Source organism: Crocodylus siamensis, chromosome 2, assembly GCF_052110815.1.
Source record: "Crocodylus siamensis isolate JL-2025a chromosome 2, ASM5211081v1, whole genome shotgun sequence".
Taxonomy (NCBI): domain Eukaryota; kingdom Metazoa; phylum Chordata; order Crocodylia; family Crocodylidae; genus Crocodylus; species Crocodylus siamensis.
This window is the reverse complement of record NC_143396.1, coordinates 8,643,691-8,671,651: the sequence shown is the minus strand read 5'-3', so window position 1 is coordinate 8,671,651 and position 27,961 is coordinate 8,643,691. Positions and strand designations below refer to the sequence as shown.

Genomic DNA, 27,961 nt, shown 5'->3' with positions numbered 1-27,961 from the left:
TGGCCAAGTTCTCCGACAACACCCAACTCTGGGGTAAAGCATCCACACCTGAGGACAGGAGGGTGATCCAGGCAGATCTTGACAGGCTCATGAAATGGGCGGATGAGAACCTGATGGTGTTTAAGACCAAAAAATGCAAGGTTCTCCACCTTGGGAGGAAAAACCTGTAACATCCTTATAGGCTTGGCAGTGCTATGTTGGTTAGCACTACAGATGAAAGGGACTTGTGGGTCATGACTGACCACAAGATGAACATGAGCCTGCAATGCGATGCTGCGGCTAGTAAAGCGACCAAAATGCTGGCTTGCATCTATAGATGCTTCTCAAGCAAATCCTGGGACATAATTCTCCCCTTGTACTCAGCCTTGGTGAGGCTGCAGCTGGAGTACTGCGTCCAGTTTTGGGCTCCACAACTCAAAAAGGATGGAGAGTGCAGGGGAGAGCCACGTACATGATCAGAGATCAGGATAACAGATCTTATGACGAGAGGGTGAGAGCCATGGGACTCTTGAACCTGGAAAAGCGCAGGCTCGGGCGATTTGATGGCCACCTATAAGTTTATTAGGGGTGTTCACCAGGATCTAGGGAACATGTCTGTTCACCAGAGCGCCCCAAGGAATGACAACATCGAACAGTCACAAACTCCACCACGACCGATTCAGGCTGGACATAAGAAAAAATTTCTTTATTGTCTGAGCCTCCAAGGTTTGGAATAGACTGCCACCAGAGGTGGTTCAAACACCCACTTTAAATGCCTGGGCAGGAGGCTGCACTTGATGATCCTCCAGGGTCCCTTCCAGCCCAAGTGTCTATGAAATCTATGAAATCCATATTTTTAAATGAACCGATGTGGGTTTTGGACTTAAAGATCAGCATAGTCTAGAATTGGAGAACAGAAACCTCAAGTCTTCTGTGCCACTTCTTGTGCAAGGACCAGGTACTGTCTTGTTATCATTTCACTACTTTAAAAGTGCAGTTATCATATCGTATAATGCTCATTGCCTGCCTCACAGGGGAGATAACTATTTGAAAGCCTTGAAGAAGCAAGACCCTAAATAAGCATTAAGAACCTGCATCCTCAGAAGCCCAGATTTATTCCGACAATGCTGTGATCTGGAAACGTATGTTCTTGCAGCTTTGGTAGCTGCATAGTCACTTTCTGCTTAAAGCTCTTCAAAAAATCATCAGTGGGCTGGACAAAACCATGGGTCAGTGCTGTTGCATCTAGAAGCATGGCAAGGTAGTTGCTCAAGTCAATCCCGAGGCCACTGCAACTGTCAGGGCACCTTAGATGCTGCAGCACCCCCAGTTGAGTTGCTGTGCATCACTGGTGGGCAGAGTGACCTGGTGGTGCCCATCTCCTCTTCAGGTATGGATGGCCATTGGCTTGCAAGGAGCTCATCCGCCCTTTGGCAGGTCTTGTTTTTAGTCCTGCTGGGTGTCCACACACCCTCCTCACCCAGGGAAGCCCAGGTGGGGGTGCTGGTTTAGTCGCTGACAACCCAACCATGGACCAGGCTACACTGGTTTACATGGTACCAGATAGCAGACCAAGAAGGGCCTGACCTGACAGGTGGTACTTGCTCAACAGTCCAGAAAATGGGGAAGAGAAGGGGGGCGGGGGGAAGTGCTGACTGAAATCACTAGGAAAATGTAATAATAATCAAAGCTCATTTGTCCACTTTCTCCCTCAGAGAGCGGGCTTCTCCAAGACACAGCAATCCACTGGCAACCTGGGAAGAACCCCAAGCCCTAGATGCAGCCATCTGTCAACAGGAAGAGCTTTCCATAGATGGTGTATTCGTTAGCTTTTATTTTCTAGATTTCCTACACAACTTACACTATAAAACAGAACTGAATGTCTTTTCCCTAGCTGCACCCAGAGTGTTTCAAAGCAGCATAACAGACACATAAAGGGCAGTGACTAGGTAGACCAACAAAGCAGATTTTGTACATGCAGGAGCACTTCATCTGATCCATGATTATTAATACTTGTTTTCTCAGGATGGATTCCCAGGGGAGAAAAGTGTTGGTGTTGGCTTCATGATGCACTCCCAATGGCTCAAAGCCTCAATCTAATTCAATCCAAAAACATTAAAGGAAGGGTCAAAGCATTTTCCTTTTCTGGGAATCTGCCAAGGAATCTCTGCAAGGCTGGGATATGATAGGGTCTGGCCAGCATGCTTCCTCGGAGGGAAATAACATCTTATTAATTCATGAGACTTCTTTGAATGTCAGTCAATTTGCATAATTTATTTTACCTTTCAAAAGGTGTTCGATGAGGACTTCAGAGGGTGAGGGGGTCAAGTATTGTCGATCAAAAACTTTCAACAAAGCATAAAGAAACGCAGCTAAACTACCAATTTGTATCATGGGGAAGAAAAAAAGGGTTAAAAACTGAATGTTTCAAGGTTTGGTTCTGGGTCCAATACTACTTGACATATTAGCAACCGGAGGATGAGGACAAACAGTGATGTAGAAAGTTTATAGTTAGCACACAGAAGACTGAGACACTTTGAATGGACTCCATCTAAGCTCAGGGACTGGAGGGCAGATGTATTTATCAGTGCTGAATTTCAGAGTGATACACTGGGGGATGTGGAAGTGGGAGGAAGCAACTGTTCCTATGTCTTCTACCATATATAGGTTCTGTGTATAACACAGAATATTTTTTATGGCTGGTTTACATGTTCAATTTAAGATGCCATGTAGCAGGGCCCCTGAAGGTCCTGGACCAGGGTCAACAAATCAGCCAATTCCAGCTCCGGCTCCAAACCTCTGGACACCTGTCTTAAAATTTCCAATGAAGGCGGAGCTTGGAATTGTGATCCCAGGATCCCCCCTGCACTGGCAAGTAGAAAGGGTGCAACTGGGATCTTATTTCTGATCCCTGTCCTGCCATGCATGTGTGGGACTGGGGATCGTACCCCATTGCACCTGTAAAACAAAGGCACGCCAGGAGCCCTGTATTTCTAAATCAGCTGTATTAGGTCTAGGAAGAAACCTGGCCATACCATGGATAGATCAACGTATACCACAGTGAAAAAGTGATAAATGTTAGGATCGCCAAGGAATGGACTGGAGATTAATACAGGAAAGTTTGTGGATTGTGTGTGTTTTTTTGTCCGTTTGTTTTTTAAATATAAAGGAATCAACGATTTGCTCTCATTTTGAGTGCAGTGCTTGGCACCCCACCTTAAAATAAGAGACCAGATTTTGAAAGGGGAGTACAAATAAAAGTGATGGGTATTAAGAGACATGGACAAGGTTTCATATGAAGAAGAAGTCTTCTAAATCACAAAAAGATGCCAAAGCATAACTAAATGGGCTGGACAGGGTACATCAAAAGTTTTTGCTCTGTCTCAAGAACCAGGAATAAGACCATGCAAGAAAACCAAAATATTATAAAACTAAAAGCTCATAGGCAGGAAGTATTGTGTCCTGTGGCAAGGAGTTCCACAGCCTTCAGACAAGCCATCATGGTGGATTAAAAACCACGATGATCATTTTTAATGATGATTTTTTTTTTTTAAAGAGGGATTTTTTTCTTCATTTAAAAATCAGCTTTTTAATTTATTTTTATTTAAATTATAATTGTTTTCCTTTTTTAAAATAAGCCATCTTAAAACAAAATTTAATACAGCATAGACTAAAGCATACATATATTATTATTTTTAATAGGTTATACTATGTTGAGTCAATGAGCCTCTATTTAAAAACTCTGGAGTTAAAGGCTGATTTTCTTCTATACAAGAATGGGGGAGGGCCTTAATTTGAGATCAAGCTTTAAAAATATGGTGCAATATTCATGCATTAGGGGCCTGACCCTGCAAGGTCTATATTACTGGATGCAAAGGATCAGCCAAAGTCATCACAGGTGCTGGACACCATCATGTGTACTCCTTGATCAAGGTTATCCACCAAGCCAACCTGAATAGTATCAAATTCCTGTTTTATTATCTCACCCTGAGCTCTGACTATCTTAGCGCTCAGATTATGAAAGTTTATGATTCTGTACCCATAATGGAGGCTTATTCTCCAGCTCAGGGAAAAACAACCATCTGCTCAGTAACTACCAACCCCCTGCTTCTGAATGATTCTGGCCAATTCATTTAAATGGCCTTTCTTGGTCCCTTTGCATATAAAGTTAATGTTTGTATCTGTGTATAAGTGCTCTATCCATGTCTCTAAATTAAAATACTGCAGCACACAAAGTCAAGGGGTTACACCAGCAGGAATCAAGTGTTAGCAGGGAAGATTTCTAGAAAATTTTCCCCAGGGTGACCCGAGTAACTGGTTTAAACCCACTAACCACAGTTCACACTTCTAATACTATAACAGTTAATACTAGTGTTTAATAGATTACTTAGTTGCAAATGTGCACTCTGTTTTGATTAAAAAAAAAAGTTTCTATGTCTAAATGGAAGTTTTGTTCAATAAACTCAAAGTATTGGTTGTGTGTGTTTAATTACATTCAAGTTGCCAATTTACTGCAGCTTGACACAAATATGAGCAAAAAGAGTTAATCATCTAATGAACACACATATATTTCACCATTTTATAGCATATTAAAAATGTTGGATTTCTGAAAATCCAAATATTTGTGTGTACCCAGGAAATGTATACAAACCTACTGTAAAAAACTACCCGGTTGTAAATCAACATGTTTTAAATTGTTGCAATCAATGAAAAATACACCTTTCCCTAAAAGAAGAAAAAAAATACAAAGGGAAAGCTGATAAAAAAAATGAATAAATTTAATCAGGCTTTTAAATCACCATACTAAATCAATGATTTAGATCTGATCGACTTAAAATCAGTCCAGCCTGCAGGCCAAACTTCAGGAGACTTAGAGAGGGATGGGATACTCTTTGGACAGCAAGAGACGTTAAAGGGGGGTTGATTTAAAGATGATTCTGGCCTCTTCTGGAACATAGCTGTATACTGGTTTACTTGCCCCAATCATTGCTGTCCTGGCCTTAATTGCCTTAACGGCTTGAAATGTGGCCACCTGCCCCCACCTCCCTCAAAGCCACTCCATGCCTTGCATATATTCCCTTATGTGAGAGGTGGGCAAAATATGGCACATGGACTGGATCCAGCCTACAGCGGATCCCTCAGGTGCCACTGTCAGTTCTGCTGCCACCACCAGACCTGACCCCGCTGCCCGGGCACCCTGGCCTGTCTACCTTGCATCCACCACCATGGCAGTCATATGGAGCAGGCAGGCAGATGGGGAGCGGCATCCAGGAGCGGGACAGGTAGGCAGGGGCCAGGGCTGGGATTACGGAGTGGTGACGGCATGGGACCAGGGCCCAGGGCAAACTTGCAATCTGCTCCCCACACATCCCTGCAATAGGCACCAGTTCTGCAGGCAGGGACGTAAGAGGAGCATATCACAGCCCTGCCCCGGGACCCGGCTCTGCACTGTCGCCACAACCTGATCCCAACCCCCACCCACCCGTCCCATTCCCAGACTCCGCTTTGCGCCTGCTTGGGGGTGCATCCCATCCACCTACCCAAACACAGCCTGCATGCAGGGGTCCTGGGGCAGTCTTCATGCAAACCTGCCTGACAGCCCCAGCAGTGGGTGTGAAGCAGACAGGACTGGGGCCAGGCAGAATCAACTACCCACCCCAGTCCAGGGCTGGGTCAGCACCCTCTGCCAGCCTGCAATAGTTCACTAAAACTCCTTAAGTAGTCCTTCAACCCAAATAATTGCCTACCCCAGCCCCTCTGGCCCTAGCCTGGTCTCAGCCCTCAAGTCCCTGACTTTCTGGGTTATTACCCTCAGCCGATGAACTGCTTGGCTTTAGCCCACAGTCTGCTGGGTCCCAGGCCCAAGCAAGGCTGTGTCTTTGCTTCAGCCCCTTCTCTCCTTATGCACTGGGCCCCTGGCCCCATCTTGGCTCTAGCACACACAGCCCACTGGGTCCCAGATCCTTGCAGGGCACCATCTGGGCATCGGCACCATCGCACAGGACCCCGGCCCCACCTCAACAGTAGCCTATGCAGGACCCTGGCAGGGCTCTATGGGGGCTTTTGACCTTTATGACATGGAAAGCCCCACCAGGCATCCCACTCATGGTCTCCACACTTATCAGGTGCACTCAAACCTCTGGTCTCCTGAGGCTTCAGGTCCCAGCAGGTTCCAGTCTCCCTCCGGCTTCCCTGGATCCCTGGGCTAGCTAGGTCCCCTGCCTTCGCAACAACCCTCAGGAGTGCTTTCCACTCTCCAGCTCAGGGCCAGACTGACCACCTGGCCCTGAACCTAGGCTTGAAGCATGCTGGCCTCCACCCCTTTCTGGGCACCTGACCTCAGACTGATCCAGGGGTTTCTGTTTAGCCCATTACTCCTCCTGCAGCCTGCCCAGCTGTCATCCATTTCCTTCTTAGCTTACCCATTTGCCAAAGCACAGCCTTTGTGGCATACTGAAGGGCATCTTGCTGCAGATACCTGCCTGAAGCTCTTCTCCGCATCTGCTCTGATGCTTTTCTCTGCAGCTGACCGTTCCTTAGCAGCCTATTCTGCACTGCAGCTCTCCAAGGCTACCCTCCTAGTCGCTAAACAGCAGGAATTAGGGGACCTTGCTATAACTAGTAAAAGGAAATAATTCCTGCTAGGGATTTCTTTCTAAAAGCTGGGAGCTTAATTCAATTTCCTTTTATGTGTATGTTCAGATACATAGAAATATAGAGATATATAGTTTACATACTATATACACACACACAAGATGTAGAGAGAGGTTTTGGATTTTTTTTTAATGGTTTGAGGGGTGGAAGGAGTTGGATTTCTTGGGTCCATTTCTGGTCTTACTTAGACAAGCAAATTAGGAGCCACATGTCTTTTTAGTTCATCCAAATCCTTCCCAGTGTGAGTTTCCCAAAGCACATGCAGCAACACAGGTCTCAGACCCAACTTGACAAGAGTTTCCAAAGCTGGGCATGGACCAGGCTGCTGTGTCCGAGTCCCAGGACACTGAAGCCATGGGCTCTTCCACTTCCTATACAGTCTTTTTCTTTGGCCTGTCTAACACTAGTTTTGGACATCAACTGTTACCACAGCACAGAAATGGGACATCATGGTTCCTCTGCCTCTGGCTACCCCCCCAGTCAGAGCTGATTCCCCCAATACTCCCCCAGTTTGGTTCCTTATGCATGCCATTTCCTACAGCAATACCCATATGAGCACTCTGGTCTACAGCTAACTACTCCAGGGACATGCCAGTTGAAGCACACAGACTCTGCCAAGGTCTACTTGAGAGAACAAGAGAGATAAGATACAAGTCTAGACAAGATGATCACACACCTACATAACACCCCTGACTCATTCTCCTTAGCACTTGAGCACTCTCTGGGATTTGAATAAAGTCCTCTTGGGTGTTGAAGTCCGCGTCTCCCTCATAGCTTCTCTTTCTGCACATCCTTTATTTATTTGATTCCTATGCCACCATCCCCAGAAAAGGCTCAGGAGTAATAAAAACAAGCGAATTATAAAAACAGATAAGCCACATGAGAAAGCAGTTTCCCAAACAATATCCCCGGTCAGCCTGCTTGAGCCACACCTTACACCACTTATGAAAAAAGTCTAGGTTTGGGCTCTGGTGGGCTTTAAGGAGGAAGAAGTTGCAAAGCTGAGGAGCAAGTACCAGGAACAACCTTGCATGTACTCTGGCCACGTGAACTTGGTGCACAGATGGTACGGGCAGGAGGATGCTCTCTGCTGACCTTAAGGATCACGATGCCTTCTGCTTCTGGTCTCCTCCTCTATAAGAAACAGCTAATGGGAAAGTCTCTTCTTTATAAATGCCCAGTCCCCTTGATCAGATGACCCCTTCAGTCCAGCTGACCCCATCAGCTACCCATCCATTTGGGAAGACTGCTTAGCCCTGCAATACTACAGCTCAGCATTTCATCATGGGAGAGGTAAAAAGAGAGCAGAAAAGGTGCTTTCTTTGCAAACTCCATTTTGCTTGTGGAGACCATCACATGTGAGGAGTTCACAGAGTCAAACTGGAATTCAGAACTTGCACACAATTCCCAACTCATTCCCAAATGCACATGGGAAAAGGAATCCTTGCAGTATGCATTGCTTTGCATCTATTAACACAAACTTTGGTGCAAAACAGCCACAGGATCAGCCCCATCATTTGAAGGGGTTTTTATCTACTGCTTACATTCCCATTAAACAGCAACTCAAGTTTCACTGAATTTTCAAGTCATCCTCTCTTTCAGTCCATTTCCTCTTGCTAGTTCAATGGCTTGCAGAAATCTCCATGCGAGCTGAAACTCTCTCTTTCTAGCAGGCTATTTCCACAGACATCATTCCACACAGAGAACATCGACTTTTGAAAATTGATTTCATATTTCATTTGAACTTGTGTTTGTATAAGTGAAGCTATAATCTTCAATTTTATAGCACAAGAGCTGCAGTATTATTCTCTGTGGTGTTCTTGGGCAAACATCCAAAGGAGAGGAACTTTCCAATATATCTTAGCCTCATGTTTTTGAAGAAAGCCGATCAATTCTAGAAGAACATTTAAAAGCCTACCAGGTATGTTTTCATCAGGGTATGAAAAAAAGACAAACAAGTAAGGCACACCATGGACACTAATGGATAGTTTAGCTGCTAATGTACAATGTACCCCTGTACCAGGCGCTGAAAATTAAATATATACCTACATCTATATCTTGTATTGGATAGCAGAGTAGTTGCCACTGAAAAAAAAAAGTATGCATTTTTCATCGTCTCATCCTTTAAACAGTGGCATACGGCACTGCTTAAGGTAAACCAATTAGAAACATTTCTTATGAAAAAAATATATTAACATTTATGAAATGTTATATGCAAAAAAGTCCGTGTCAATATAAAATTAAATACACATGAGCCAGAAAAGTTAACCAGGATAATTACTATGTAGAAGTGCCAGTTTCATACTCAAAAAAAGATTTGATCCTGTGCATCTTCATAGCTACATCTGTTAACTTGAATGGCAAAAAATACCTTTTTTACTAGGGGTGTGATCTACTTTCTGTTCTGACTCACACAGCATCAGCAGCACTGTTAACTAAGCTCCAGTTGCAGAACATTTATTTCAGGCAATGATGCACGACCCAGCAGAGACCTCATTTGAGTTGCAGATCCCTGGCTGAATCTGTGGGACTGACAAAGCAAGCACAGCTTTTTTCTCTCTCTCAAAGCAAATTTAATTGGATCTGGAGTCACAAATGATCGACAAGGATCACTACAATTAATTTTGTACAGGCATTTCTCCCAAATAACTGTAACAGATTTTATCAAGGTGGATTTGTGCTCCTCTTGCAAGACGTCTTGAATCAGTTTTCTACATTTTTTTAACCTTAAAACCACCAGGAATGTCACATCAGATCTTCCCTCATTGTTGGAGAACCTTAAATAGCTAGGTGAGGTATGTAACAAGTATTTTTACTTCAGCTGGCTGGACAGGAAGAACTGGATTCAATTTCCTGGCTTTTGTGCCATTATGGAACAATCTTGAATCGTGCTAAGCACCCAATGACATCCTTAGCACTTGATACAACGGGGCCCTTATTAAGGGAACACCACTTATGATTTTGACTCTTGCATTTAAGCATTTTCTTTTAAACCAAACTCAAAGGACACAATGGCCCTGGAGTCCCCCCACCCCCCAGGTCCTATGTTCCCATCTAAGAAATGGTACTTTCAGAGACTAAGATGTGTATATTCATTACCTCAGACACGAAGAGAGTGCGTGGGTCAATGATATCCAAGAAGTGCCGGAATCGTCCATAAAACGAAGTCTGGAGAACAGGGAGAGAAAGACATGGTTGGAAAAGGGTACTCCAGGGCATTATGGAAGGCTGTGAAGGGATGAGCGTGAGCGGGTCACCCAGCAAAGGCTCTGAGGTTCTGCATAGCATGCCTTGAAGCTGGCATCCATGTCACTATCAGGAAGTCAAAACGTACGGGTTTTCTCCAAACCTAATGCAGATCTCTTCTCAGGTTTCTTTTTCTCCAACTTGTCCCTTAAAGGAGCTTGAAACTAGAAGGCACCAATCTGCAAGGGACTGCATGTGAATGGACTTGCAGGATCGGGACTTAAAAAGACAAGCATTTTGCTGACATACTAGAACCAGGAAACAAGACAGAGAGCGCATCTATAAGAGACGCGCAATGCCCACTGGATTAATTCTACTGCACATTAGTGTGCTGGCAAAAACCACGCTAATGTGCAGTAGATTAGTCCAATGGGCATTAAGCATCACACAAAAAGCATTTATCTGTGCTAATGCGCAGTAGTGCTGATTATGGCGCATTTATTACAGGTACAAAATTTAATGCGCTGTAATTATGGAGCATTAATGAATGTGTAGATGTGCCCAGTCTTGACCACACCAAACAAAGTACACACTACAGGTAAAGTTAATTAAAGTTCTCTCATTTTTAGCTTTCAGGTGACCAAGATAAAAAAAGCTACTGCCAAATCCTTAGCAGCTTAACAACTCCACTCTGGCCCAGCAAGCACCAGGAACAAAGCAGCAGGCATGCCAAAAGCCGTTAGAGAGCAGGGTCTCCATGCTTTTCTATTCCAGCAAGGAAAAAGAGATCAGCCTTTCCACTTCAGGCATGCATTCCGGTTTTGGAGGGCTGACTTTTTGGGAAACAGTGCACGTGGTAGGCAAGTAAATACAAAAAGTACTAAAAAGGTTTTACAGGGCTGCAGGTTTCACTAACGCTGGTCAGGGTGTACAAAACAACTTAACCAAGTACCATTTTGGCACATTGCTAGAAATCAAAAATCATAACAGTGCATACAGCACCATTCTCTTTAGAGACTACAAGTCTTGAAAATGCAGTGCTCAGTTGGGACATAGTTATCCAGACATATTCTACATGGAAACCTGTAGCTTCTAGGGCACACCTCCATACCAAACACTAAGATCTGAACACATTAATAGAAGCAAATGGTTTCCTAACTGATGTGAAGGGTGAGGAAGGGTGTTTAACAGTACATGTGCTGGAAGGAAGATGCCCCTGTATTTGTGTGTGTATTACAGGACTGCCAAGAGACCAACAAAAACAGGGTCCCACTGTGCTAGCCAACATGAGCAGTAGGAAGAACAGGAATTAAGCAGTCTTAATGCGTGTGTAAAAGGTGGGTGGAATTGGATAGTTTGTTCATGTTTGTCCTTAGGTTCTTGAATGGGACATCCAATAAAAATGCATGCTGGCCACCTACTCAAAGCCCAAATGTGGCACGTGCAGGACAAGACACCATCTCACAGGGACTATGACATGAACACCTGCAGAGATGAAAATCCTGAGATTAGAAAAGCTTCTCACAACATCAGTGCGATAATTATGATAAGTTCTCCTGCTGTCGAATGAACAAGCTGCCCTTAAAATTATGTTCAGCGTTTTTGGGGGGTTTTTTGCTCTTTAATGTCTGGATTCAATAGCTCCTGCACTCCAGTGGCTAGCAGAGCCCCCCGCAAACATCTCACGATGCAAAACCATAGCATAAGACTCAATGTAGTTATTCATATATAAACTCTCAAAATACTTGTGTGAGCCAATGGCTGGTTTTAAAAGCAAGGAAGACTTAAACTGAGTAGTAGGTCTCCGCAAAAAGCAGTAGGCCGGGAATTGTTATCAGGAAATGTTTCCATTAGTGAACTCAGATGCCCCAGCAGGGATCAGGGCCCCATGAGGGGTGCTAGACATACAGGCTGACAAATCTCTGCAGAGCATGCAATACAAAGACAAACAGAAAAGCAAAGGTAGGGAATGAGGACAAAACATTGCCGGAAAGAAACACAGTGAAAAGCTGGCATGACTTTGTTATGCATATTGTTGCACCCTAACTCCCAAATTAGGTGGAGACCTACTGGCTCTGCTCTCCTATTCAGAGAACACCACAGTCCCAAACACAGGGTTTATTGAGTCAAATGGACTTTGAACGCCGGTTCCTGGTCAGCCACACTCTGGGAAGTGCGCATGTGCTGAACAATTCAGCAGCAGTCCCAACATCAGTGCTTTAAAAGACCTAGTCAAATCCAGGTCAAAGTGCACCTCCAGCACAGACAGGCTACCTATTTGTTCAGCTGAAAGTGCAGACAACTGCAAAAAGCCAGAGGGCTAAAGCTTTTACAGGGGAACTCACCAACAACCATTCCCTTTCCCCCTCCCACCAGGGGAATCTAAAAGGGAAAAAAGCAGCATTTGCTCTAGTCCCGTGGTTCTCAATGGGGTGCCGCAAACCCGATCCAGGGGTGCCACAGCGCGAGTCCTGTATTGGCCAGGCTGAAATGTCATGCATGCAGCCTGCACTCTTCCTACAGCCTCTCTCAGTCCGACCCCAAATGGAAACAGGTGCATTGAGCAATAGGGACTGTCCTGTACCCCTCTGTTCCCAGCAGGAGTGCGTGGCATCAAGACCAGGAAAGGCTGTGCTCTGGCCTTTGTGCTGTCCACCCGAGGGGGTCAGATGGGACCCTGCAGCAGCCCTTTACAGTGCCTGGACACTCAGAGCAGCCTAGCTGAGAAGCATGGAGATAAACGGAGGAAGCACAACAGTGGCTCTGGACCATGGGTACTGCCAGATTCAAAGGAGTTGTGGAGGGGTGCCCCAACTCCAAGCTAGTTGAGAACCACTACTCTAATTCTTCCTGAGTTTGGTTTTCATCTGCTGAAGTCAGGGGTGTTGCCACTGCCTATAGTTAACGTCACCCAACAGTTTCCATTATAAGACCCTGTTTTCAATTGCCTATAAAACTTTGCCAAATTTTAGTCACTTGGGCTGAAGCATCCCACACCAAGTGTTCAGGCAGAATTTTCTTTTTTGTTTCAGCCCATAAGGTTCAGGGTTTTACAGAATGAGAACAGGGAAACGCCAGGTAATTTACCCCTGCTACGAAAATGCAGATAGCTGTTTCAATGAGCAACAGTCTAATCCCACCATACTTTTCATGAAGGACTGGAAATTCAACGGATTATTGCAATCTATACATATTCAAGGCAGGCAAAGTAAGGCTCCAGAGGCAACATTAAATTGGCACTTCCTTTGAGAGCTTGCATTTTGCAAAGTTGATTTAAACAAAAACAAAACCCTCACCATACACAATTTAAAAATAATCCAGCTTTTTTTTTTTTTAAGAGAAGTTAAGATTTTTTTTAATTTTTTTGTTTTAGAACAAGATTTTTTTTTTTAAGAATCTGAATTTAAGAAATTATGCTCAGGCCTATATTTATTTTAAACTTCTTAAATGTTTACATTTATTTTGCTAAATCTGAGAGTCAGAAATTCAGCCTGAATAAAAACAAGGGTGAGGATGAGATCAACTAGTTGTGAAAGTTTGAAGAATGGCTTAGGTAACCTAGGAGATGGGATCTTTTTTGAGGTCTTTAAATAAGTGGGAATTTAAGATCCCATCCCTTTCACGTTGGCATACCTGAAAGTTTTCCCAGGCCAACCTGAAATAATCCATTTAATTCACTGACTAGAATTAACCCCACTATTCTATGAATTGTTTAATTGTAAATAAGAAATACGTTTTGATCAGAGATGTTTTAAATGCAGTAAATATTTAAGTTTGTTTTGTTTCATAAAATAGTTTTATATGCTGCTGCTCTGTGTATAAATCCCACTTACCACACTAACACTTTCTGCAAACTATGAGCAAAAAATGATCTGTCACATAACCAATATCATTCCCATATCATACTAGAAGTGTAAACTTAGTAAAAGTCTAAAAACATGCCACCTTAGGACTCCTTAAACAAGTTATATGGTCACAGCACCTTCTCCAAGATCACAAAAACATGAACCAAATCTAGTGGAAGAGCACTGTTTAGGTATAAATCTATGCGTTTTGAAGGGTAATATCAAATCAGTGAGAACATAAATCTTTCCTTAAAAAGAAAACAACAACTGAAGTACCATCCGCAAAGCAGACTGAAACTGATAGTTAAAAAAAAATAAAAATAAAAATCAAAGCTTTGTATTAGGTGATTAAAACAAAAAAGAAAAGACAAAATAGCCCTCCCTCTACAACGTAATTTGATTGTAATGTATTTTTAACGTGTTGTTCTTGTACTGCGCTCATCACCGCAGAACCTGAGCACTTCCCAGCTGTTCATTAATGAACCGCATGTAACAGAAATTAGTCATGTCACTTTTTCTCTCATCTGCATGTACCATTTTGCTGTCGGGTTTCTCTCACTGCTCTTCCTTCTGGGTTGGTTAAGCAAAGCTTTAAAAAGCAGGAAAGCCATTCAGACAAAATGTAATGTGCATGATTTAAACAAGATAATGGTGGGGGGATTTTTAGGAGTACCAGGCCACAATCTCTCCAGAGCCTGAGTCATCTTATGTCTGTGCAAATGCTAGAGGACTGAACGGCAGTACTGTATGTCCACATTGTGAAGGTATAAATGATAAGGTGCAAGGCAAGGGATAATTCAGCCCTCCTGTGCGTGTTAAATGCAGATATCAAACAATATATGCCATCATTCCAGTAACTGTAAATGCCACAAAGAAATTACAAGGAATTCAAATTTTGTTTCTAGACGGAGCATAGAATCCACTCCAGCCGATTTGTTCCCTTCACTCTGAAAGTAGTCCACCCACGTTACCCCTTCTGCTACCCCCTTCCATTTGTTACCTCTATGCTAGTGGTTCTCAATTTTTTTTTTTTTATACTTGGGGCACCCCTCCCCAGCTTCAAATGTGGCAGCATTCCCACTTGAGAACCAGTGTTGTGCCATTTTAGTTTATCTCAATGGTTCTCAACCGGGTGCCCGCAAGTAAGTCTTCTCCAAACACATTATGCACAGTTACGCTGGGAAGGGCTGCAGCACATGCGTGCTCTCATGTCTCATTAGGGTTCTTCGATAACCCTAAAGCTGGCAGGAAAGATGGCTTATGCTCCATCCCTTCCCAGTCTGACCCAGCACGGCATCTCCCGGGAACTGGTGTGGGGCAGGTAGAGCTGTCCCACAAGCCTGTTTCTGGAAGAAGCGTGTCTACACCAACCCCAACAAATCTTAATGCAACAATTTCCAATCCTTGCAGGCTCACAACCTCATTTTGCATGCAAATGTTGACTTCTGCAATTAATTTCTCTGAGCACTGGGACCCCACTTGGAGTCATGACCTCTGGCAATAGCTCCCGTAAATCCCACATTTCCTCATGGGCCCGCTAGGGGACAATGCAGTGGAGAACCTGCCCCCCAAGTTCATAAAGACACTTTCATGGGGCGTGATGGATGACGTTGCTTTAAGACCACGTGCTTTTTCACACTAACCACTTGCACTCTCTTCCATCAGCTTTGGAGGTGGGAATCCTGCCCAGTCTTTGCTGGCCAAAGGCAAGGCAAACATGCTGCTTTCCTGGGCAGGCTCAATGCGGAGACCAGGTCTCATGAATGTCCCTCCTCTCATCATGGACTCCAACAAACAGGATCACCTGCTGCTTTGTGGAAAGGAGGTTTTCCTGATGGACGAATGGCACAGGCTGGGTTTGCATGCTGACATGTCAATTTGAATGACCCACTTCCATGCTGCGTTAAGACTCAGGCTAGTACCGTACTGCCTGTACAGGTGAGCTATTCAAACACCTGCTGCCTCTAAACTAAAGTTTCTTCAAAGCAATAGCATTCAGCTTCAGTCACTCCCACATCCAGGCCGAGATTTTAAAGAGCAGCTTTGTTAATCAAGCATCTGAAGAAGTCGTAATTGGTGAAAAACACTTCCCCCTCATACACACAAACTTGGCTCCCTCTGAAATAACCAAAACAAGCTTTTCTCAGTCAAATAAAGTGTAGCTCCAGGCAGAGAAGCACCCTAGCTGCAGTCAGGTTAGATCATTAGAGGATAGGAGCGGGTGTTAGAAGTCCTGAGTTTTGGAGAAAGTCACTTCGTTCCTTTGTCTCGGTTTCAGTACAAGGAATCTTGTCTCTATTACACAGGCTTGTTGCAAAACTTAACTACTTAATGCTGGAAAAAACCAAGTGGACAGAAGGCACTACTAAGCCAGGAGCATCTTACATGAGAGAGTTAGTGATCAGGAAAAAAAAAATATATACTTCTTTCAAAAACTAAACCAAAATAAAATAAATAAAAGCAGGGCTTGAAAATTCTTCTTTTTACATTCGGTGACTGGGATGCTTTCCCTGCCAGATCAAGGGGTAAAAAGTCTTCAGTTTGGGCAAAAAGCAAACTTTCATGTAAAAGTAAAGTTACATTTCTAACACTCCAAGGCCAAAGGGAACCTTCCGAACATGAATAGGGAGCAGCACCGTCTTACAGGCTGTAGACCAGTGATTCTTCACTGGGGTCCTGCAAGATCCTTCCAAGAGTGGCACAGCCTCTGGCTCCAATGCCACCAATTTAGCCTCTTGGGCAAAGAAGCTGTGTAAAAGCAAATCAGGGTGGATGCTTACACTGATATGCTCACATCAGACACCAGATCCTGACCTTCAAGCACTGGGGCAGCTCCAAATTGGATCTAAGCTTTGCTCTCCCACCCTACTTTTAATCAGCGTGCCTATTCAGCCATAAATATAGCCCCACCACTCATACCGACATTACGTATCTAGTCTGAGTCATCTTCAAGCACAGTGCAGAACTTCTTCATGAAAAGCAAGAGGTAAGTCATCAGTAAGGTTACAAGGAGTTGGTCCGAATTATACGCTGGCACTTAGAACTGCTGACTTGCTGCGTTCGCTGAAGGATCCACTCTGCCACCGTTTTCAGCTGTGATTGAACAAGGCGTTGCATCTCATAGGCTCTGACTACACGTTATACTTAAGGCGTGATTAACCAGTTAATCATGCCTTAAATTGCGACACAGCTAAACGTTCGAACAATTAATGGTGTGATAAAACAAGAAGCGTGTAGTAACTTGGTAGCTTGTTCTTATCACGCCATTAATTGAACACGTGGCCAGCTGCTCCCCTGTGGCAGGGAGTCCCATCAGCTGCAGGGCTGGCAGTAGGGAGGATGATGCTGCCGCTAGGAGCCCTGTCAGCTGCGGGACTTATAGCCATGGGAACCGGTACAGAGGGATCCCAGGCTCCCTGCATCAAAAATAAGGTGCAATGGGATCTAATGCACGATCCCACAATTGCATCTCATGCCATGTGTGTGGCATTGCAGGGGGTGTGACTGTATGGACCAAAAAATAAAAATATATATAAATAAATAAAAATGCAAAAATCTAGAACTCTTGGTTCAGAGATGATATCTTTTATTAGACCAACTGAGAAGTTACAAGTATTTTTTTCACTGGGCAATGCATTAGAGCCCCAAAACACCCAATGATACTTGATCTCTGCAAAAGGTTTTGTCATTGATAAGACAAGATAGTTTACTCCAGTTGAGACCAAATGAATCAGAAAAGGTTTTCAACAAGTTTTCCCTTATTCTTCTCCAGCCCTCCACCTCGCAACTAACACTATTTGGCATTGGTCATCCCAACTCTAATGCCACTTTTAAACAGTGAGGATGTGCCTCCACTTCTCTGGTTCTGCTCCCAGACCACCTGGGGGAAGACAGGCACTATGCCCAAGGTCCTAGAGGATGGGTCAGCAACCTCCAGCAATCAGATTGAAAAGGACAGCCCACGCCAGCAAGAGGTTGCCAAACCCTGCCCTAGAGCATGCGTATACCTACATGCTGCTGGTGGTTGTGGACATCCATACAGCAGCTCTGCCCCCAGAAGGCAAAGCACCCCCTGGGAAGGTTGCAGGTGCGGAAGGGATCATGGCATCCAATAGGTATGGGACACTTCACTTGCCTTTGCCAAGTCTGGCTCAGCTCAGCAGAAGTGGTGCAACTCTGATGCTGCAAAAGGAGAGATCAGTGGCTGCAGATGGGCCTTGGGTGTGAATGAATTCAAGACAGGTAGAACTGGACTTCTGCACTGCAGTTGCACTGGTAGATGCAGACTAGTCCTCTAGGAACTTGGTGAATTAACAGAAGAGAAACACTGACTGATCAGCTATCCCAATGCACTCACTGGTACTTCAACATCTTCACTGTAAAACCCTTGCAATGGTAAGAAGCCCTAGTGGCAAACAGTCTGGGCTGACCACGTAGTTTTGCTAAGAGGTTAGATGATGGATTTGTTTGGGATGGTCTGGATAGGGATGATCCTGCCTTAGGCTGGGGGTTAGACTGGATGACCTACGGAAACCTCTTTCAGCCAGCTTGTCCGATTCCTTCTTTGCCCTTCCACTGCTGGACTGTGCAAGTTTCTCTCTCACTCTGCCCCCTTTAATAGGAGAGTCCTTCTCTGGCCTCTCTCCAGAGTCAGGCACAGAAGCCTGCTGTCAGCTGGAAAGAGGAATGTGGAAAGAGGAATGCAAAGGCCTTTTATGCCATCCAAAAGCATAAGTGTTAGTACAGTAATTCCACTATCTACTACAATAATTTCAGTAGCTAATAACTCAGCAACTTAAGGCACTGTTCCAGGCCTGAATGCCAAGGTGCTGATGAAAGACCACATAGGGAACTACCCTTTGTCTTTTGCTTTCTCCCAGCAAATACAGAGCAAATCCTGAAGTGCAACCAGGGTGCAGTAAATAGCACCACTTGCACACAGCAGAACAAAGATAGCTCTTCCCCACAGCACAGCAAAACCAAAGGAGGACAATCCTGGGCTGTTTCACTTTGCTCTTGCTGCCTTGGCTACCTGCAGGAGCCGAGGTCTGAAGCTGCCCTGCAGGATCCTGCATGAGAATTTGGCTACCAATTTGGTGGGAGAGAAAGCCAACGCAGTGGTAGCAATTTTGTCTTGTGGAGCTGTCCACTGCAGAGTGCCAGGAGCTTGCTGTATTCTCATTTCCAATCACTCTCCCACGCACACTTGTGCCACGTTTCAATCAGCCCCAGACTGTCATTAACTAACGCTTCTTCGACAAACATCGTTTCCAGCGACCTGAAATTCTGCCTGCTGCAGATTCCAGTAAGGAAATAATTGCCCACAATTTTAGCTCTATGCAAGGAGCAGTTTAAAAACCACAATGCTAATAGATTTACTTGACCTTCAGTGCTCGTTGGGTACCAGAAGAAAAGGCACAGAGTGTCTGGTTCCCATCTTATTCTTTTAGCAGCTGTTGTAGTAAACAGTTCACTGGAAGAATAAAAACCCGAACAACACAATTTTGCTGTGATTAATTGAGCCTATTTTAGTATCTGTTCTCACCAACCCACAAGCAGAGTTTAGGTCTGAAAAGTGGCTAGGAATATTAATTCCTTGACGTGGCACAGTGGTTCATAGGGAGCAAGGGGGTGCATTACAGCTCCGATTCAATTAAGTCACTGTGCTATAGGCCATGCGAGATCCAGCTGGCTTCTAGATAAGTAGCACAAGAAGGAAAACACTTCTTGCAGGCTCTGGAAATTTAGGGGGGAAGGAGAAGGAAAGTGGATAAATGAGCAATTGCAACACTTGGTTATCACCCTCTTTAAGCCAATCGCCTGCTCACCAACAAAAGGTGGGCTGGAGGGTTGGGACTCGGGTAGGCAAGCGGAGTCGGGGGGAACCAGTTAGTTTGGCAGAGACGTAACAGGAGACAGAGCTTGCCTACATGCAGTTCCACCAGCCTAAGTGAAGGTGTTATTTAAAAGCCAATTTAATTAATTAAGCCTGTGCAGAAGGCTGAGTAGACAGGCTTGAGTTTAAAGCAGACCTCTTTCAGAGAAGTTTAAATCTGAAGAGGCTTAAGCAAAACAAAATAAACCACTTCCAACCTCAAATAAGAATTCATACATGGGCTCACACCGACTTAACTAAACTGGTACAAGGCCAAAGAACAGTGTTTCTCAGCCCCTTCCAGTGACCCTAACCTGGCTTACAACCCTACTGGCTATCCTTGAATTTCTGTGCAATTCATGAATTCAGGCTGGCCAAGACCCCTCATCTAGGAGCTACTGCCAAGGAGACTGAGACCCGTAGTTCTCTTGTTTAAATCCAGCCCAAGTTGGCAGCAATAAAAAGGTGTCACCATCCAATATCTGCTGGGCTGGCTACACAAAACTAAGCTAGTAAACTGAAGTCCAACAAGGTCAGAGTGAATCAGGCTCTGGTGACGCTCTTCAAGCAGCTGCCAGAAAATAAACCGTACCCACTCTGCTCTAGTCAATACACTTCAGACCCGAAATACAGCAGCAAGGACCTTCCAAGGCAGGGGTGGGCTATTATTTGGGCTGACCTACCAGGGAGACTCTCTCCATGTATCCCCTACTGGATCCAGCCCATGGGCTGTACTTTGCCCACCCCTGCTCCAAGGGCATCCCCTGTCCCCATGCAACATCCTCAGTCCCAGGTCTGGAGCAGGGAGAGCAGGCAAACAAGTCTTATTTTAGCAGCAATACACGAGCAGCACAGAGTCAGGTTAGACACAGGTCCTGTCTTCTGCGTTTGTTCAGAGCCACATTTGGACATGACAGTAGCAAAGGCCTGTTGACCTCCTGCCAGCTTCACCTTAAACAGATTTTAGATACTAGGTTAATACCCTTTGGTCATGGATGCACACAGCAGACAGGCGCTTTTGCTACACTCGGGTTTAAGTGCATCTGAAAATGGTTTTAAGATAGAAACTCAGGTGCATATATAAAGCAAAGTAATTCAGAAGCCACATATAATTTGTGGTATAGGCTTTAAAAAAACAAAACAATGCAAGAATGCATTGGCCCCATAATGCCTGTGGAAGAGGAGGAGCCTTATTTGCCGCATACATTTACAGCGGAAAGCTTTAATCTTGGAGGCCTTGAGTGGGAACTGGACTTTCACACTAGCTTTAAAATTTAATGAAGTATTTTATGGGGCAAAGTGCTCCTGGCTGGCAAACAATCTGCACCCAATCTAGAGCCTGGCTGCACACATCACTCGTCTTCAGATAGGGACAATGAGCTGCCTTTGCAAGGAATAAAGATTGAGAAACCACATGAACGAGGAGAAGCTCGTCTGCTCCCAATGAGGCAGGTCCAGCACTTCCCATGGGTGCTATCAAGGCCCTGTGTTTAGGGTCCCACTCCAATCCCAAGCTGTAAACCTTGGATGCACAGCCCTTCTGTTGTCTCATTTGTTGTCCCAAGCACTCAGGAGCAGCCCACTCCTCCCAGCACTACCACCAGCTTTGGACAGGGAGAGGGCTGTCTAAAAATCAGCTTCTTCTCAATCTTTCCCTAAGTGGGGAGACCTTGAGCTTTGAAAATGCGGAGCAGCCCTCCTGCCTATCCCCTCGAGTACTACAGCCACTATGCTTCAGCCCTCCTGAAGAAGAAGGGCCAGGGGAGAGGGTCTCCCCCGAATGCACAAAAGCTTGCAAAGAAGAATTTTTTCCAGCTATTTGAGTTGGTCTAATAAAAGATATCAGATTTACCCAAAGAACCTTATCTGCCCGTGTCCTTAGACCAACTCAGATAGTTGGAAAACATTCTTCTCTGCAAGCTTTCAGGCATTTGGGGGAGATCCATTCAACCTCTCCCCTGGCTCTTGTCCCCCGCATGGGGCTTTCAAGAGGACTTCCATTCACTGTGGGTCTATAATTGCTGGGAGATTTTACTATATCCTGTAGAGTTGCTTCTTCTGATGATTAACTTCCTTCTGGCTCCATTTACCTCAGAAGCAGGCCATTTTTGCCCAAGAGGCCACATAACCTAGATCTGAAGGCAGCGAACAAATCCCAACAAGGAAATTTGGCAGAGTTCATGATCCCAGTAAAGCAGGTGAACTGGAAAAGAAAGTGGGGAGAAAAAGGGGGATGCTTCATCACTTGCAATGGTACAGATGGGCCCAGCGGGCTGCACTCAGCTATGCTAAATTGTGTTCAACAACCTTCCCCGAGCTCCGAGAAAGAACAGGGAGCTCAAAACCAGCTCATCTCCCATGAACCACTCCCCGGTAAATGCAAGATCGTCACTTGAAGGGTTTTTTGCCTAGCAGGCAGTCTTTCCTTGGGTTTTGCCTCAAGGACACAGATTCTTAATACAGCTCAACTGTATCTCTAGCTTTATTCAGATTTCCACTTAAAAAAGGGCCACAAGTTTGTTGCTAGCCAGCATCTCTATGAAGAGACAGAACAATGTCACCAGAAAGAAGTAGGTTTTTCGTGTAGATCCCAGGCAATGTTATGTGGCCATAATGATCCCTATTGCTTTATATATGTCCCTTCCCAAGCAGGCCCCTGCACCAGGGAACTCTTAACCCACATCAAATATAGCACAAAACCATCCTTTTGGGTAGGTCCAGGGAACCGAGAGGGGATTTAAAAAACGGCATTTCCTGCTGTTGGTAAGTGGACGCTCTCACTAGGATTTTTAACTGCCGTCTTACCTAGATCTGCAGGGCTACCTGACACGGCGGGTAAAGCATTGGCACATTATCCGTGCTCACATGCAGAGGGTCATCTCCACCAAGCCCCCAGCTCTGCTCGAGCGTGGGTACACCCTCTGCCCATCCAGTCTTGGGCACCCCACCACCACCCAAGTACCCTCCCCTTAGGCATGTGCCACTGGTTAGCAGATATACCAGGGACCACAAGAATCAAGTCACTTTGCAACGGGGTTGAAAGGGGAGGAAGGTGGAGGTTCACCTCTACTCCTAGTGCAAGCCCAGTTTCTGCTAACCTAGGGCCCTGCAGCAAGGGAACTTCTGCTGGCGTGGGAACGCGTCCACTGGCACGTGGCTGAACCCCACCCAGCTCCTTTCACAGCAGGCCCCGGGGAGGCGAGGACAGCTCTGCTAAAGTGCGTACGTGATCGTTAACATCCTGCCATACCCACTTCTGAATCCTTTGCTAAACATCGCTGCAAATGACAATCACTCCTTAATGAGCAGAATGCGCCTGGTTCTGTGCCTGACGGCCTGCCAAGTGTGCCTGGTATCATCTGTGGTGTCTACAAGGGAGACTGGGGAGCGTCTCCTCCTTTTCCCCACGTTAAAGAGCCTTTCTGGTCACCCTGAACATCCCGCTGTTTATTCAGACAAGCAGGTTCTTGGCACGGTGGAAACGCCGTTTGCTGCACACGAGGTTCTTGCTGTAGCTCCCCGGGCCCCCTGCCTCCCTGTCCAACCCCTCTTCCTCCCTGTCTTGGGTTCATCCTGCCCTTCCTTTGGGAAACAAAGCAGGGAAGCAGCAAGGTAAGTTTGCTTCTCAGATTCTGGTAGCAGGTGGCCATCAAACAACTGAACTTTGCATGATATCACGAAATACTCAAAACCAAAACCCAGTCCAGGGTAGCTGAGATCTGCAATTAGCAAGACAACTGGTTGGCAACTTCGCTGTCACACTGCAATCCTGTCCAGATTAAAAATGGGAGAGCAAAAAAAAAAAAGTCTCTGGAAGCCTTATGGCCTTAGTGACAAGTTCCCAATGAGCTAGGAGGAGAGGGGAGCAGAGACAGATAAGTCAAAGGAATAGGCAAGACTTGTCATTAACTCTTGGTTCGCTTGTTAAAACAAAACTAGCAATTGCTGGAGCATGCTCCAAATAATAAAGGGTATCACCTCTATCACAAGATCCTGACTGCTCCAAAGAATAAAACATTTATGGTTATAGTTACCAAAGAAGAAGTGTCTATGGTACAGCAATTGAGGGGATGTTGCTGTGATGGTCTAGGAGGGAAGAAAGAAATCTTGCAGGTGATCTTTTTTTGGATTTGTATGAGATGTAAGAAAGTTTTTGTAGGCCAAATATTACCCAGGAGCCGGAGGAGATTCCAAAGAACAAAATCCACCCGTCTCTCTGCAGGAGCAAAATGGCAGAGCTGTGAATGCAACTCAACCCTCCCAGCTCCAAAACTAACACCAGCTTTCTTTGCCTCCGTATTTCACATAGGCCACGGTGTCTGTCAGCATCAGACTTTCCTACCTACCTAGCACCCACCAGAAGGGAAAATTTGAAATGGAGGAACCTGCTGCCTGCACTGCAACATGCAGTATGCTTCTGCAAATTCCTGAATGCTCCGCATGTCCCTCTCCCACGTTCGCGCTGAAGCAGTATCAGGATAGCCAACATATGGTTATCAACAGAGCCTTTATAGACATAAATCCTGTACCTGACAAGGCAGAACAGAGATCGTGCAAACAAACAATTAGATAGTTAAGTGGCCATTTCAGGCAGTGAACCAGAACAGCTCCCTCAAAGCAGTTACAGGTTTTTATAATGGGTGAGGGTAAAAATCCTCCCCACCCAGCCTGGCAGAGATCCAGGAAAAGAAAAATCATCCAGCTTTCACCAGACCAGGGGCTGGTCCTCCTCAGTCTCCCACAGAAACCTCCCTGCTCTTGCACTGAAGCAGCTCCTGGGCTGAGGTCAGACTGTTGGCATCTTTTATCACAGGGCTTCCTAGCCCAGCTCTGGACTGGGTGACAGGGGGGCAGGTGGGGGAACCCCACCCTACTTACATTAGTCCCTGCCTGCTGCAACCATCAGTGTCTTACACCATCCATAGTGAACAGGTGGAACTCACTGCCACAGGATGATTTTGGAGGCCAAAATCATAACTGGGCGCAAAAAAAGGGATTACACAAATATATGGAGAATAGGTTTACTGGGGGCCATTAAAGTAAGAGAGGATTTACTAAGGGTCTGACAGGCAGATCTTTCTGCCTCATTTCCTTATACTTGTCCTCTACAGCATCTCCAACTTGTCAAGGTCAGAAACAGGACAGAGCAAGATGAGCTTCTGCTCTGGTCCAGCCTGGCTGGACAGGTGTATTCCTTAGAAATTTACAAATCAGACACTTACACAGCCAATTGCACCTTTGTGCTGAATTTCAACCCAAAGCCATTTTAAAAAGAGAACAAACAGAACTGTACAAGGCCGCCCAGGCGTTTGGTGGAAAAATTAGCCCGTTTGTTTCAAAGTCAAAGGGAAGAAAACAAACTCAGCTCTATTCTAGTAAAATCAGCATAGAAGCATGGAGATGTGGGGGCTGGAAGGGATGTCCAGGGGTTACATCTAGTCCGACCCTGCCCAAGGCAGGATCACCTGTCCAAACCATCCCATACAAAGCCATCATCTAAACTCTACATAAATCAACCCTGGCACAACACAGACCTCACACCTGAACCCACCACAGGTAAAACAGGGGAACCACGGCAGCCACCGTCCTGCTTCTACAAAACGTTATTAATATACGCTCAGGAGGTCCCAAGTGGAAGACCAGGCCCCGCACTGCAGAGGAAGGCAACCCCCTCCCCAGTCTGCGCCAATCTGACCATGGGGTAAAACTCTCTTCCTGGCATTTAAAGACTTATATTTAGGTTTGGGCTTAAAAGAACCATGCCAACATTTGCTCCTTCTGGAAGTGTTTCTTCTGCAATAAAATAACTACTCCTGCTTTTCTGCTTTCCAAAAAAATAAATAAATGAAGTCATCTGATGTCTGTTTCTGACTGGAAAATGGGATGGAAAAGTCATGTACATCTCAAACTTGTTCTCTCTGTGATTTACCAAGCCATCTTAATCACAAAAGTACAAGCAGCGGAGAGAGGACTGCATCCGACAAAGAGCACAGGATGAGACCATAAGGTCTGGAAGGGAGCTCAGGAGGTCACATCTAGTCCGACCCCTGCTCCAAGCAGGACCAGCCTCAACTACATCATCCCAGCCAAGGCTTTGTCTACCCGGGGCTTAAACACCTCCAAGGACGGAGAGTCCACCGCCTCTCCGGTGCTTCACCACCCTCCTAGTGAGAAAGTTTTTCCTAATATCCAACCTCAACTTCCCTTGCTGCAGCTTGAGCCCATTGCTCCTTGTCCTGTCATCCACCACTGAGACCAGTCCAGCTCCATCCTCTTTGAACCCCCCTGCAGGGAGGTGAAGGCTGCTACTCAATCCCCCTTGGTCTTCTCTTCCACAGACTCAATCAGCCCATTCCCCTCAGCCTCTCCTCACAACTCACGTCCCCCAGCCCCACAACCATTTTCACTGCAAATTCTCCAGTGTGTCCACATCCTTTTGGTAGCGGATGCAGGGCTCCGGATGTATCCTCCCCAGTGCCGAATAGAGGGGAAGAACCGCTTCCCTCCATATGCTGCCAACACTCCTACCCATGTACCAGGGGGCTCAGAACAGGGCGGGGAGAGCACCCCCATCCCATTGCAATGCTGCTCAACCATGGGAATGGGGCTACTGGATTATCCTATGGAGCAAGGTGCAAACTGCATGTGAAACAAGGCTGCACCCACTTCCCAGACCCTGGGAGGCAAGTGGAGGCTGACTCCCCAGGGCTCCTCCAGACACCCACCCCTAGGGCTTGGAGAGATGCCTGCTGCCCACACGCACCCACCCCTAGGGGGGCGCAGCACCAATCCCCAGCCGCCTCCAGAGCAACCGCAAAGATTGACACCGCGGGGAGCCAATGAGAGTGGGGGAATCCCACCAATCGGGGCTGAGGGAGCAGGGGGCTCCCCACAGTGGGGGTGACACTACGTCCCCCCAGGGCGGAGGTGGGGGGCGGTCCCGGATAGCTCCCTCTCCTCCCCACCGGCCGCGCTACCTGCTCGAAGCGGGGCTTCCCCAGCTGGAAGGGCGGGTAGTCCGACAGCTCCGCCATCCCCCTCGCGCCGCGAGCGCCACTTTAAACGGCCTCCCCCGCCGCCCGGTCCGACCCCGCCCCGCCCGTCCCCGTGCGACGTTCCTATTGGCCGCGGCCAACCGCAGCCGCGGCAGGGCATGCTGGGGGATGGAGTCCTAGCGCCCCCGGCCAGGGAGGCATCTTGGGATGTGTAGTTCCCCCGGCTGTGGCTGTGGCTGTGGCGGGGCGAGGGGGGGATGGAACCTGGGGGAAAGGGATGCTGGGAAATGAAGTCCCGGGGCGGAAAGCGCCTATGGAGGAGTGCTGCATTGTGGGACATGTAGGCAGGGAGGCGAGGGCATTGTGGGGGATGTAGTTTCTCCCCTCCGGCTGAGGAGGTGGCTAGGGCAGTGCTTCCCAAACTTGTCCTCAGCACGGTCCCATTTATGTTCCCATTTCCTCAACATGACCCCAATTGTGGCCCCATGTCCTCAACATGGCCTCATTTACATTCCCATTTCTTCCATATGACCCCATTTATAGCCCCATTTCCTCAGCATGACCAGATTTATGGCTTGGTTCCCTCAGCATGGCCCCATTTCCTCCACACGACCCCATTCGTGGCCCTGTTTCCTCCACATGACCCCACTTACGGCCCCATTTCCTCAGCACAGCACCACACTTCCAACCCACAGTTTCCCACCCCGTGACCCCACCTGCTGCTGCTGCGGCCCCCGTTCGGGTGGCGACCCACCTTCCAGGAGCCGCGGGGCGCGGGGTTCAGACGGCCGTGCCCCCGGTGGCTCAGGGGAGCAAAAGGGAAAACCTTCCTGCCTGCGTGGCAAATCTGCTGCTTTTTCTACCCTGAGGCCACGGCGCAGCAGTGACGTGCTACAGCGCTGTAGCGTCCATTGGCAGAAACCGTGACGCCAACGCCATATTACAGCGTGCTGCCTCGTTATAGCGCATTGCTACAGGAACACCTATCTGCATTTCCAACATTGGTTTGCTTTGAGCCATCGCACCACGTCCACGTTTAAGAACAAACCGAGATAACACCAAGGATCCCGGGGAAGCGAGGCACACCGCGGTGTTCCTGAGGCTCTTTTTAACCTAGAGAAGGAAACGTATCCATTCAGAAATGACTAATGAGGACATAAATCAGGTGTCCCGAGAGCAGTAACGGGCCAGGAATGACCTTGGAGATGAAGATCCAGTAGAGAGGGATCTTTCTTTGCTAGCCGCCTACTAGGATAGCAAATAAAAATTAGGAGCAGCAGAGCTGAGTACTAAGAAAATCGAACGGGTCAGAAAATGGGCTTTTCTGTGATTAAAAAAAAAAAAAAAAAAATTAAAAATGGCATAGTTTTTGTCCGTTTCCTTCTATTTTGAAAAAGGAGAGGAGTGGAAATCAGTTGCTCAACGCT

The 27,961-nt window shown here is 46.3% G+C and overlaps 1 protein-coding gene across 5 annotated transcripts in view; it reads right to left on the bottom strand.

Moving 5' to 3' along the window:
• SFXN5 (sideroflexin 5) overlaps positions 1 to 26,632 on the bottom strand; it is a 211,271-nt gene extending 184,639 nt beyond the window's left edge. For all 5 annotated transcript variants that reach the window (XM_090035125.1, XM_090035126.1, XM_090035128.1 and 2 more), the window contains exons 1-2: positions 26,517 to 26,632; positions 9,733 to 9,801 (exon numbers count right to left, since the gene is read on the bottom strand). In XM_090035125.1, coding sequence (XP_089891251.1) covers positions 9,733 to 9,801; positions 26,517 to 26,573 — 126 coding nt within the window. In that variant the 5' untranslated portion in view covers positions 26,574 to 26,632. The remainder of the gene's footprint in view (positions 1 to 9,732; positions 9,802 to 26,516) is intronic.
• Between the last annotated feature and the right edge of the window lie 1,329 nt (positions 26,633 to 27,961).